Source organism: Embiotoca jacksoni, unplaced genomic scaffold (genome assembly GCF_022577435.1).
Source record: "Embiotoca jacksoni isolate LCO1_2020_lvr unplaced genomic scaffold, fEmbJac1.0.p SCAF_23, whole genome shotgun sequence".
Taxonomy (NCBI): Eukaryota; Metazoa; Chordata; class Actinopteri; family Embiotocidae; genus Embiotoca; species Embiotoca jacksoni.
Window position 1 is genome coordinate 4,675,503 of NW_027185374.1, and position 14,406 is coordinate 4,689,908.

The 14,406-nt window shown below is 40.6% G+C and overlaps 1 protein-coding gene across 1 annotated transcript in view; it reads right to left on the reverse strand.

The window, feature by feature from the left end:
- nbas (NBAS subunit of NRZ tethering complex) overlaps positions 1 to 14,406 on the reverse strand; it is a 151,888-nt gene that overhangs the window by 112,783 nt on the left and 24,699 nt on the right. Inside the window, exons 16-21 of the mRNA XM_069158355.1 lie at positions 11,795 to 11,920; positions 11,328 to 11,479; positions 11,046 to 11,189; positions 5,335 to 5,413; positions 3,243 to 3,347; positions 2,785 to 2,921 (exon numbers count right to left, since the gene is read on the reverse strand). Of these exons, the coding sequence (XP_069014456.1) occupies positions 2,785 to 2,921; positions 3,243 to 3,347; positions 5,335 to 5,413; positions 11,046 to 11,189; positions 11,328 to 11,479; positions 11,795 to 11,920 (743 nt within the window). The remainder of the gene's footprint in view (positions 1 to 2,784; positions 2,922 to 3,242; positions 3,348 to 5,334; positions 5,414 to 11,045; positions 11,190 to 11,327; positions 11,480 to 11,794; positions 11,921 to 14,406) is intronic.

The window sequence follows — 14,406 nt, forward strand, 5'->3', positions numbered from 1 at the left end:
AGAGTCGGAATCATGCATCGGTTGTAAACAGCGGAGACTTTTATTTTCCAAACGCCATGTTGGTACTAAGCTTTACTTCTTCCCGGTCTCCTTGAGTGTGACAGGTGTGAGGAAGATAAATGGGGAACACACAAGAGAAGAAACCAAAGTGAAGAATGACTCTGTAACCTCACATGTCAGCGCTGACAGGACTCAGACACGCACACCAAATTATACAGTACGAAGGCATGCACCCATATTAAGACAGCAGGGTGAACACAGCACTGTTTTATTTTATTTTTTTCTCTAGGATTAATGCATTTCTTCTTGTTATCTATTTGTCTGTGGACAGAAAAATATGTACTGTGGCTGTAAAACTCAAGGAGATAGCGTGGGCTACAAATCATCTACAGCTTTTGGTGCAGTTAAAGGCCGAGTGCACACACGCTGCAGCAGTTTTTTTAGCTCAGCCATAAATTTTGTCCAATCACAAAAATAAATATGAAGCGAGTAGCGGATGGGATTTATGTCAACACACAAAAAGTCAGGGGATTTTTTTTTTTTTTTTTTACCAACACTCCGGCACAAGTTCATCCATTAAGAGTGCAATTTTAACATTGTGATAACAGCGATCGAGAAGTCCGACGTAGAGTCTTTCATCCTGTATTTTACAGACATTTCCAGACTCCGGGTAGTCTTTCCTCATTAAAGACAGTGAAGTTGGAGAGTGGAGAGTAAATATTGGTGTGAGCGCTCTCAGATATCAATAGGAGGAATGAATTATTCCACGCCCGCACCCGCTGATCTGCTTTACGTCAGAGAGGCAGGGAAGCGGGAGGGGAAACGTAGATCCAAACCAGGGAGCTTCCGTCTACGTTTATTTTTGGTTTCCACAGGGCCAATCCCTTTTCAAGCTAAACGCAAAGGTTTCAACAGAATACAACTGTTCTGGATGCTTCTATGAATCTGGAGGGCATCTTACAGACCTGATCAATATTACAGGATAACACCCCCGCGCACACGCACGCACGCACACACACACGCACGCACACACACACACACACACACACACACACAACGCCCTTCCAGGGAAGCAAGACTTTAGTATATAGGGAGTAGAGCTACAAACAGATGGCTCAAGCTGGCTCCGTCTGCTGCAGTGTGGGAGCGAGCGCTGTAGGAGCAGCAGTTGGTGCTCATAAGCTGGGGAAAAAAGGAAACTGCCCCACAGCGGCAGAGCCATGATGGATGCTCACTGCAGAGCCACAGCCGCCTGACCTCCATACAAACTGAGACATGGCTAATAAAATGGAGCAGTGGCGGAGTGTGTGTGTGTGTGTGTGTGTGTGTGTGTGTGTGTGTGTGTGTGTGTGTGTGTGTGTGTGTGTGTGTGTGTGTGTGTGTGTGTGTGTGTGTGTGTGTGTGTGTGTGTGTGTGTGTGTATAGGTGAAAACCATAAGAACAATTATTTCTATATAGGATGTTTTTTAGCTCATAGCTTTAGGGGACTTCGCCCTTTTATACGAGTGGTTGTTTGTATAAATTTACATGGGGTATTGGACTGCATTTAATGGAAGCAGAGAGACTGTAAGGAGGCGTGAAAGAGAAAAAAAAAAAAGCAAGGAGAAACGCAGAGGATTAAAAGGTAAAAGCGAGTTAAAAGAAACAAAAAGGTGCTCTGGATGACAGGCTGCACTCATCAGTAATTCAAGTCTGCCACCTCCATTAGTGAACCATAAAGGGGTGAGGAATGATTTCCTCCCCTCCAAAACACTTCTCCATCATCTGCTTCCTACATATCATCTTCCCATCTCCCTCCCCTTCAGCAATACTCTAATCCAAAAAGCGTAAATGTATTTTGTCTAAAACTAGACAAAAAAGACAATTGCTATTGCTGCAGCAAGTATTGTTGCATTTGAAGGTGTTCAGTTTGGTTTGAATGTAAATTTAGAACAAGCAATTAAGTCTCTCTCCTTTTATTTCAGCCCTAAAGTTGCAGCTCTGTGTACATGTGGGCAATGTTAGATTAGGTTTGTGTATGTGTGTGCAGTTTTTGAGAATGGCAAAAAGATTCCTACTGAGTGAAGGTGAGAATAGGAGGACGTGAAGAAGGCCTTAGAGAGCACCCTCCCTTAAAAGGTGTGATTCCTGTTTTAGGTGGTATTAATTTGAAATGTCGAGCGATGTGTGACATTCCAGACACGTGTAATTATTAATTCTCAGACATGAGGATGGGTGTATGTCCACGTGGTAATGCATGTATTTTTACAACACTGTTTCTATGTTCACAATCTGAATTACTGTAAAAGGAGGATTTTAGGATAAGTTTGCTTTATTTCAACACGGCTTAGTTACCCTTAATGTGGCTATTGTGGTTCCGAGAAGCAAGCGGTACACGTCTTTTGCGGCTAACTGAGTAAAACATGGAATCATTTCAATCGCTCGTCTCTGAGGCTCAGTCAAAGTTAACATCCAAGGGCACTATGTCCCGCCCACCGACAGTGGAACCCTGAATGTCTGCAGCCCAGTATTAAATTATTTATGCAAATATTTTCAGAAGGATCACCACAACACTGATCAGAAGGAGTAAATTTAGCTCATGACACCATAATAACTTCTGGAAACATGGACAGACTTAGAGAAATTTATGCTTTTTGAATGTGAGTCTATTGGAGCCAGAAGTGTTTTTTTTAGCCAGCCCCTAGTGGCCCTCAGTGGTATTGCACTTTAAGACCCTTTAGCAGTGGCTTCACTTTCCCAGACCCGTAGACTACGTCCATTTGTGTATACAGTAGTTGGTCTTACCAGGCCTCAGGCAGCAAGATGGTGTACTCGTGTGGAGAGGTGGTTTCTGGGAAGTTGTAAAGGATAGCTAGCCGATGCTGGAGGAGCTCTGCTCCGTGGTATGTGAACAGGATGTCCAGAGCCTGCACGTTACTCTCCTGTGGAAAAACAAATGCATGCTATGAAAAATCTTAAAAACTATTATTCAATTGATTGTTAAAAAAATGTTAAAGGCATGAATACGAACAGAAATGACACCTTAATTTACACCTTAATACAATCTGAATTATTTGACACAATGTGCTACAGTCTGATACAGTACATTAAAAAGGAAGTAGGTTAAAAATAGGAAGAGGCACATAAGCATAATCAAAGCATAATCATATATCAGTGCCAACTGAGGATACATGCAGCTAAAATGAACAAATAAAGTTAGATAATTAGTGAGGGATTTTGAAGGAAGCGAAGCCTGATGTTACCCTGGCGTAGTTTCTTGCTGACAGAACAATATTTTGACTTCGGAACTTCTTGAAGAACTCCGCATCGTATTTCTGCTCTGCTGCATGAGGACCGCCAAGTATCTCCTGCAACGTGTGAAGAGAGAGAGAGAGAGAGAGAGAGAGAGAGAGAGAGAGAGAGAGAGAGAGAGAGAGAGAGAGAGAATGATAGAACACAACTGTGGTTCATGAAAAGGAATTTGTGAAGCTGAAGGTTATCTTCCTAGAATAAATATTGTGAGGGGGTCGAAATACTAACTAAAGATAAGAAGGAAAGAGCAAGTAGAAGATGTGACTGCAAATTAATGGACTAAAGCAAAGTCAACACAGATGCTATTTAACTTTCTAGCTTATAGATGTTTTGTCCTTTTAGAACCATCTGAGGAAGTTGTGTGTGCGCGTGCGTTTGCGCGCGTGTGTGTGTGTGTGTGTGTGTGTGTGTGTGTGTGTGTGCGTGTGTGTGCGTGTGTGTATGTGTGTGAGAGAGAGAGAGAGTGTGTGTGACGCTGAGTGTGTCTGATGGATAGCCTTTGAATGGGTCATATGCAGACAGAGCTAGCCCAAGTCGGGATGATAAAAACCCTAATATCATATTCATAGACAGCCAGAGAAAACGGATTGGGGCAAAAGGAATTTGACGAGTGCTGCAGTTACCATGACAATGTCCGAATAAAGAGAGAGAGACGTCATTCTGTCTGAGTTGAATATCTAGCTCGGTAAAATCTCATCTCTCCTGCATGGGAGAAAGTAAGGGCCTGTTCATCTGTGATTTATTGTGGATGAAAGGAGTGTGTATGTTAACTTTATCCATCATGAATTTGAAATCCAGAGTTTTAAGCAGTTGCAGATGCCAGATATCACGTTAAGCATGTGTCCATCTATGCCGCACTGAAACGCATATATTAGGCCTATTAGTAAAACAGTAAAACGATATTTCCTTCAGTCAAAGCAGAGCAAATTTACCTCTCAGCTAGCTAGTTGCCAGACTATTTGTTCTTTTATTCACTTAAAAAGCATCTCTTCTACAACTTTTCAATTTTTCAAAAGAGATTAGTGGGGTTAAGAGAGAGTATCAATAGATGGCAGATGAGAAAAGCCTCTGTGCTTTGGGGGGATTGGATGTAAAAGGGGAAAGCATTAGTTTGCCAGTGGGAAAACAAAGAAGCAATAAGGCTTAGTTGCTGGCTTTATTGTTTGACTTGACTGTGGTGAGACAAATTAGTTTCTTACATAAACACTTATATGAAAATATGAGATGTATTAATGAACCTCAACCTAATGTGATTTTAATAGTAATTAATGGTTCCTCAAATACATTCTCTTTCCTGTGAAGACTCACAGAAGCAGGTCTAAATCTTATGAGTTTAGTTTTGTAGATGAAACTTGAGTGTGGAAAACATTCATTTCGACTCCGCTGAGTCTGGGCCAATAAAATAGAAATAGTTGCAGTAATAATGACAAATAACATCTGCTCTTTTTTTTTATTTTTTTTATTTCCAATGATGATGACATTATGTTGTATGTCAGGCCAAGATTTTCTTCATTTCATCTTCATTACATGTGAGTACATTGCAGTTGTGGTAGAGCAATTCTGATTCAATTAATTAATTTGTTGTTCGGTGAAAAAATATAGTCATCTTTTTAAGCAAAAGTGGGTCAAATTACCTGTATCCAGTTCCTCAAATTGGAATACCATCAGATTTTCTTAGTCCCCTATTATAATGAATTGAATTTGTCTCAAGGGATTAATAAAGTAATCTATCTATTTATCTATCTGAATCAGTGGGGGTTGGACTATTGGTTGGACAAACGACAGGTATTTACAAATGACACTTTGGGTGCTGTGATATAAATTGTTTAACTATTTGCTGACAATTAATCAGTTAACTGATAAGAAAAATGACTGTTGGTTGCAGTCCTGACTATATTAAATTTTGGCAAGTTTTGATATCTGCTGTGTAAATACATCTTCTGATGCCTCTGGACACGTCTCTAGTGATGTGCCTGGACCCAACAAAATCATCTCAGTATGCCTTCTGGCTGGGATTTCCAAGTGCTGTGTGATTGTTCTTACCTCGTATGTTGCCAGTCGGTCCAGGTAGGAGAGAAGTTTGAGTCGGCTCCGACACAGTTCCTTCTGCTCCAGAGTCAGCCTAAATATGCACACACACACACACACAATATATCCACGCAAATCAAGAGCGCGCCAGCAGGAGCACTTCAACACAATTAACACGAGACCTTCAAATCAAAACATGACCTCGACTGATGATGAAATTAACCACAGTCGAATCAAACGTCAAGCTTCGCCTCTAGACCACGCGCACACGGACGCACGCACGCACGCGCACACACACACACACACGCACACACACACACACACACACACACACACACACAAGCTTTAAATTAACTGTAAATTGACTCTACAGTAAGGCCACAGGGACCTATATAATAGTGCCTGGGACTGGTGACTACAATACCGCATAGTGCCCTCTAAACCTAATCATTTTCTAAGGGCAACAAATCAACTCCTTATGACCGCATGAAGCATTCAGTTGTTATGTATAGGATGCTGGCTGTCAATGAGGTGAGTGAATGTCCTGTGAGAATCAAATCTATTTTCAATGTCATTTAATCACCACCATAAATAAATTGGATGACCACAAACACCGAGGCACTAGACTATATAGGCTCTACCTACGATCCAATCATTCAAGGTATGCCGAGGAGAAAGAAATCACGAGGCTTGAAAACTCCTGAGAGTGGTCAGGCACGCCCCCTCTGTTCACACCCACACCCACACCCACACACACTTACACAGTAAAATAAAACATGTTTCTCCACATGCTCACAAACCCTCCAAGTCCAATCCACAAGGAAAGAGCCTGACCAGGGTGAAACAGTGTTCAAACCCCCTTAAAAACCTGCCCTGGATCAACCGCAGTGTGACCACAGGGGAGCTGACCTCTCCACCGCTGCCTTAATCCCTAATCCCTCATTACAGAGTGCGCTATCAGGCTTTATCGGGGTTCCCCTACACAGACTAGCAGAGATTAACACTGGCTCAACACATTCTCTGGCACATCAAAGAGTGGCGGCTTAATACTCGTACTGGTGGTAATTATGGCTTTGCTCTGTTTCTTCAGAGCAAAGTAAGAGAAGTGGAGATGGAGGGAGGGACGGAGAGGAGCTGAGACGAGATGATAGAAAGCTTTTCTACCTGCCTGCTGTCCTCTTCAGGTTTTGAATGATGGCTCAATCAGAGCTTCCAAAATTTTGAAAAGAGAAAATATGATGAAGCATCGCTCACCCTGAATTTGGTTGAGTAGAGTTTTGCTGAACTTTTTCCTTTACTGCAAAGGCTATTTAGTAAATGAAATATAAAATCTGTAAAAGTGCATTTTTAGCCACACTAGCCAGGACGCTTCCTGCAGATTTAGAGAAGTCTGGCACCCTCACTGGATTGACATTTTTAACTTTAGCGAAAGAATTTCCCCTCTATCCCCTCTTTCCCCATCTATCTATCTATCTATCTATCTATCTATCTATAGGTGAAATGTTTTGACAGTTATTTGATAGAGTGCCATGATATTTTGCACAGATATGTTTTAATAAGTTAAAAATGTGTATTCCATTTACTTCCAAGCTTAAAAATCTATCTTTTTCTGGTATGTTTGGTGCCTGGCTCCGCCCACCTATTGCTTACAGTTTAGTTTAGTGATTATAGTCTGGAAACACTGTTCGCTTGAAGGTTTGCTCAGCAAAGGGCTCGAAAGGGCAGACCAATCAGGGAGTAGTGGGCGTGGCTAAGGGCAAAGACGGTTCAGTCAAGTGCTTGTCTTTAAAGCTATGGCAGCAGTAGAGCTCGATGAAGCAATATGAACAGTTGTAGCAACGCTAGCTAATACCGAGGAATTGAAACCAGAGCAAGAACAATCCCGGAAAATGTTTTTAGGTCTGTAATGGTCTTTTATCAACATGGCGTTGTACTCTGCTCACATTGAGAGAGGGGGTCTGTTGTTTACAGCTTGGTGAGTTTCAGCACACAATATGTGTCAAGGATGCTCCAAAAGCTTCAAAATGAACCATGAAGTCTACAATTATTTGCTTGTAACAACTGGAAACACTCCGCTATGGAGCAGTGTGTCCAGTGTGTTCTCTCTTTTTTTGTTAAAATGTATAATTTTAACAAAATTACCCGCTAAGCAGTTAACCAGTAAGTAGCAGTTCAACATCAATTGTTGATTAAAAGCTTTAAAGCTTTTTCCCTGAGTACAATTCATTAGCTAACACCAGCTTGGCAGATAGGTATTGTGTAAATGGCCACCAATACAGCTTAGACGTGGCTGAACAAATATTCAATTCAAGTCCACATCTCTTGCTTCTAAATTGCTAATCCTACTGCTGAATTCCACTGAGATGCAGCATAAACAGTGTGCTGCAGTACACTGTTACACATACAAATGGGCAACCTGACCAAAAACCAAAAGGGTAACAGAGAGCCTTTGTACACGTTTATATTTGCTTCCTGAATTGCCCTTACAATAAAGAGAGGCTCAAGGGGAAACGAGGCTAACAAAGACACACAGTGAACAAAAACTGCCTCAGATCTTAATGGAGATTGAGGGTTGTATGGGTCAGATATAATAAGCACAAGTAAACTTGGCTTCAGACTGTGACACACATGCTGTCCAATATAAAGAGTTTAGACCCTGATTTCCTCAAGGTGTGTGTGCACTTGTATTTCAAAAGGAGACAAAAACTCTTCATCTAATGTCTTCACAGGCTCTGAAACTCCACAGTAAAAGCATTAACAACATGCTACACACACGCACACACATACACACACACACTACACCTGCAGCATTGTCCATCTTGTTGTTCTTTATGTATAGTCAGAGTAGCTGTTATAATGGCCCACACAGACTGATGAGGAGAAGAACGCTGAACCAGTCTGCTGGTTGCCAAAGCAACACTGAAGTGGTGCATGACAGGTAAGAATCAAATCAAATCAAATCAAAATTTTTAAAAAAGAAGTATATTAACATCCATCATTTTACTGGGCCTTTAAACAGAACCTGTGGGTGCTGACAGGGAAATGAACAAATTTTAGCATCTCATAAGATAGCAAAAAGCAGCTGAGTAGATTTTACTGTAATTATTGAAAAGGTGAATCTCTGCTGAACAATAACTGTCAATAGTGATCTTAAAAAATACCTTTAGATGTCTTTTTTTTTTTTTTTTTTTTTTTCAACCAAGAGAGAATAATGACATTTTATTTTAATGTTCTGACTTGTAATAGAAAAAAAGCCTTGGTTGATTGTGTTTTTCAAGCACACACACTCTCACATAAACGCAGACAACTTCAAAACATGCGGCAGGATAAAGGACGCCCTCTGTCTGACAGTCAGTCGTTAAATACAGTCCTTAGCTACACACAAAAGCATCACACACTCCAAAAGCACGCACACACACACACACACACACACACACACACACACACACACACACACACACACACACACACACACACAGGCATACTCAGAGGAGCCGTGATCGATACAGAGCCATTTCTGTAATGGTGGTGTAGTTAAAAAGAAATTAAGAGAATTATTATCTGTCTCAGGCCTCGGCCGCAGGCCACAAGGCAACATGGTTAGATCCATTAGTGAGGGCACCCAAATGCGCGCGCGCACACACACACACACACACACACACACACACACACATAAACACATTTTGGGGACACGTGTGTGAGCTGCCCGGCAGATACCCGGACTCAAAGACAGATAAAGGAGAAAAATAGGCATATTTAAAGAAGTTAATACACTAAGGATTTAATGTAATGGTTTTTTTAATGTTTGTAAATTATCTTTTTTTTTTTTCTTTTTTTTTTACTCCCTCTTATATCCTTTTTCTTATCTTCAATCTTTACTTCATCTACAATGGACTACAGGTCGGCAATAAAGCTCAACAGTTTTATTACACAATGAGCTTCACAGAGAGAAAATCAAACGGGCAAAGGGACAGAAAAATAAACAGCAAGCTGACAGGAAACTATTACACAGGCTTAATGCTGCACACTTTTCTGCACTTTCTTATTCAGATGCAGCCTGGAGGCGCACTGGTTCCTGTAAGTACCTGATGTGAGAAGAACGAGAGAGACGGCGCGATCCAGATTGAAAACTGTGCGCACAATGCATCCTCGCAAAAAACACGGTTACGGATTTGCATTTTAAATCAGTCTTGCCAGTGTATGTAAGTGTCCTTGTGTTTACGTTTCCTCACGTTAACAGATGTGTGTGATGTGCATGAGCTCACATTAAGCTTAAGAGTGTTCCATGATACATGGGCATGTGAATTTGCATGCGCGCGTGTATGAGAGGTGATTAGTGACCACTAAAGGCTTTTTCATTAGTTTTTCCCAGGGCACTCGACAACAAAGGCATAAATTACCTCCAGCAGATTACCCACTAATCTCCACCAATGCTTTCTCTCCAGCTCTCCCTCCCTCATCCTCATTAACGCCCCTGCCTTTATGATCCCTTCTCTGGTGTGCCACAGAATCAAATAATCGGTGTCAAATTTGGCAGCTCTCTGTCCCTTCTTCAACCGCTTTCTTTGTCTACAATTTATATACCTTCACCACAGTGTCACTTTTTATTTTATTTCCAACAAATCACAGTGCCATTAGTGTTTGAGTTGATCCTGGGAATAATAATGACTTAATCTTTCTAAACAGTAAGCAACAACCTGCAGACAAAACGACCCGCACAGGACGGCATCAGGTTCCCCTCGGAGGGATTTTTTTTCCACCCACTCAACAAATGCTTCCGAGATGTGAAAGCTGGTGTTGAATTCTGGTGTTTTAGTGCCTTCTCTTCCCTGTTTAGTGGAAAATTATACAAACTGTGCCCAACGGTTTAGTAAAAAAAAAGAGTCCAGATTAGATAAGGGTTTTAGTAACTTGCTCAAGGACACTAAAGCAGGGTTTGCCGACCGAGCCTGGGTCCTCTAACAAGTAGTCAGTATTTCCGCTTGCCCAGGCAATTTTATCTTCATCTGCCGATTGATTAAAGACCAGGGCTGATGAACAAAGTTTCAGACTTTGAGTCAAACGTCAAATTCCGTGGCTTTAAATGAAGAGAAGAACAGGCTGTTGTTGTGCTGATTTTCCTATCAATTTGCAAGCTCTTTCAGCACAAAGCTTTGCACTGCTAACTGCACAAATGTGATCACACACAACAAGGCCTGTGCACCCTTATAAACACACTGAACCCAGAGAAAACCTTTTTTTTCTCAAATGGGAACAGCACAAAGCCAGCAAGCTTCTTATGGTGTGGCTGCAAAAGGCGCCATATTTGATAGATCTATAGTAGTTTACATTTCGCTTTTCTGTCTTAAAATTTTTCATCACCCAGACTTTGAATTCATCATTTTTTTTTGCCAAAGCTTTTGATATTTACATTTTCCCAGCATATTTGCCTTCCTAAGCAGGTACAAGAAAAGGCACATCTTTACTAAAGTGATTGCCACTTGTTAACAAACAGAAAGTGGATAAAACCACTCACACAATGAGGGAAACAAGTGAAGCAACATGATAAAAAAAGACAACAAGGAAAATATATTTTATTTTGATAAATGGCAACTAAAATTTGGTGTTCCGTGACTTGGTGATAAAGTGATAAAATTCCCTTACTTTCCCTGTTTGGAAAAGACTTTTTAAAATTCCCTGAAATTCCCTAAACCCGTGGGAACCCCGATGAACCAACGTCTGCGTACCTGCTGAAGTCAACCTTGCCCTGCAGCTCCCGTCTCTTCCTGGTCTCCATCTCATTCTTCATCTCCAGCTCCAGCTCCTCATCATCTGACATGATGTCTTCATAAGGAAGGTCATCGAGGTCAACGTCGCCTGGCATTATAAACCTGAGGCACGGCAATGAAATGGAAAAGTAAACAAAAAGAAGCAGGCAGAATAAGTCCTTGGTTAGTGGAGAGAAAACGCTGACATAAATCGCTTGTCATTCATACATATGCATTGTGGACCTTGTAGCGTGTTCGTACCTGCCCCCATCTTCCCTGTTTCCTATGGCTATCAGGGCCTCAAGGTCAGTTCCCTTCAGCCCGTACTGCAGCAGCTCTTTGGCTGCATCCACATTCTCAGGGACGCGCTCCACACACTCGTGCAGCACCCATGAGCGCTTGCGGATCTTGCTCTGGGTGGGATGAACAGATGAAGAGAGAGAGTGAGTTCAGAAGGAGTGATGAGGATAACATGAGATAGAGAATTAAGAGTGGGGGTGGTGGAAAAATTTGCTACAAATTGGTAAAAATGATGCGTGAAATAGAGTAAGGCGGTTATGCTGCACTTAAGCGTGTGCTTCTCCCACTCTCATACTGTATTATTCCTTACTAGACAACCAATATTCTGTGATGAACACCAAATCTCTGATACAATTCTTTATCTTGCTCCATCTTCACAATGTCCTCGTTTCCTCACACCTATCTGTCTCCTTTCATTCATCTCTCACCAGATAATCTTGTATGGAGGCGATGCTGACGGTACTCTTCCTCCACTGTCTCTGGTAGACGAGGTCAGAGTCCAGGTTATATGCTTGGGCAAGAGACAGGGCTTCGCCGTATTCCTCATTCTCAATCTATGAGATAAACAAACATCATGAGGACATCCAATAACTATGCATGTTTCCGTCACACTGGAACAGATGCAGCACTAGAACAGTTGTTTAGGATCTGAAAAGACAGGCGTTTGAACATTGATTTGAAGCGCATGCAGACAAGTGTTTGAGAAATAAAAGGAACAAAACAGTTGATGGGAAGCTTGTTCGGGAATTTAGCAGACAGCAACCCAAAAGAAGAAAAACCTTTGGTTTTGTCATGCAATTTAGGTAAGAGTCCAACAAAAACAGAATTGCAAAACAAATCACTTCATTTCATCTTCTGTGAGGTACATTTTCAAATCTTTTTCATAGTCAATCAAAGGTATGTTACTCAGTCAGTCACGCACTGTATTCCCTAATAGAATTAAATGAGCAAAATACATTAAATGAATTCAAACCACATGGTACCGCCACAAAATTGATATGCAACAAAGACAGGAGACTTGTCCATTGCCTTATTTCCCACTGAGGCACAAAGAAGCCAAGGTTTTGAGTGAAACGATTCACATGGAACAGGCTGAATAGGAACAGCTCGGACATGCAGATTTCAATCTGTGCAGCAATGTGCAATGTGACACAGCCTGAATTGGATTTGCTACAGAGACGGCTGAAGGGAATCAAATATTTGGGGATAATTTTAAGAATGACAATCAAAAATGGAGATAGGGAGGAAACACAAAAGAGGAATCACAAACTTGAAATTGGGAATTTTAAATTCACAAAAACATCAGTAGTACATCAGTAAAAAAAAATAACAAGTCTAAAAGGCTACACAACCCCAGCAGCTGTCTAAGAGCACAGCACGTACTTTTAATGTAATCAGCATATGAACATGCTCACAATGACAATGCTAACAGATCTGCTCATTTTTATCAGGTATGTTACCCATATTTACCATCTTAGTTTAGCATGTTAGCATGCTAAAATTAGATAGTTTGCATGCTGAGGCTTGTAGGAGTGCAAATAGTTTTGAAGGTTTTTTGGTCACGATCCAAAGTAGTGAAATTTTCAGCATTCAGGTTCAGTTGTGTTTGGTGCTAAGCAGCCAAACACAAACACTAAACTAAGATGGTGAATATGACAAACACTACAGCTGGGTAACACATGAATGTACTTTCATTTGATCTTTATTTAAACAGGCAGTCACATTGAGATTAAGATCTTTTTTCTGAGAGAGTCCTGAGAAGAAAAAAAAAAAAAACAATCACACGAGACAATAAACGAGGAGAAAAAAACAATTACGAGAATCATAAAAAACATCTGGTAATGAAGCTTTGAAATCTCCAAGGGCAATATAGACTCGAATATAGTTTGACTGCCATTTGCGGATAATTTCATTTAAAAGATGCATAGTACCTGAAACCAGTCCTGACAACATTAATGTGTACATGAGTGATATCTCAGGTTAAGTCGTTACTGGATTGTGTACAAGTGTAACAAGATTTAAATGAGAAAAGAGATGTAAGGTAGTTTGGAAGCTTTAACAGTAGAGCTTTATGAATGAATGCCAGTAGAAGGCTATTTCTTCTTGACTGTAAGGAACTCCTTCCAACAGTGTGATACAGAGAACAATGATGAGTATATCATTTATCATTTGTGATAAAGCTTAATGCACTGTGATACTCAGGGTATAACTGCTGAAGGGTTCATAGGGTACCATGAAATGCAAAATGTCTCCATCATAATGGACAGACATGAAGGTTGTCTTTACTTTACTGCAGTTTTACGGTTGGAAGAAGACAAAAAGCCTGGTTTGATTTTTAAATTTTAATCAAATGTTTAATATGAATCTTGAATTATAGTCTGTGTCGAGCAAAATTCCTAAGAATTTATGACTCAGTCAGCAAGAGTAAAAAGGGTGCCATTAAAAGTTTTGCATCAATTACTTGGTCTGCTTTAAAAACTACACAGGTTCAGGAGTGATAATTGGAAAACATCAAAACATCAAACGCAGAGTGAAAATGAGTCAAGGCCTTTTGCTGGAGTGGAGCTTTAGAGCATATAAAATTGTGTCATCAGCAAAAAATTGACATTTAAGTATGAATTAAAACAAATAATGTCATTTATGTATTAGGTAAACAATAATGGACTTAGGATAGACCCCTGAGGCACCTAATTTCTGATGGTAAGAGGACTTGACTGAAAACCATCAGCTACAACAGTTATTTCTGTAAGGTAAGACAGGAACAAATCAAGCGTGGCTTCATCTGGACCTATAGACTGTAATGTGTGGAATAGGATTTTATGATTAACGGTATTAACCTCTGCATGTTTGTTTTGTCACTGTGAGCTTGTTAGCATGCTGATGTCAGTATTTATACAGCCTCTAAAACTCAATAGAGCCAGCTGTAGACTCTTCATCTGGTTACTATAAATTGTTCTTTGGTGGTAGTACTAGTAGTAGCTGTAGCTGTTGTCATTGTTATTAATATTGAACTGACCTGGCTTGGACGTCAACACATGAT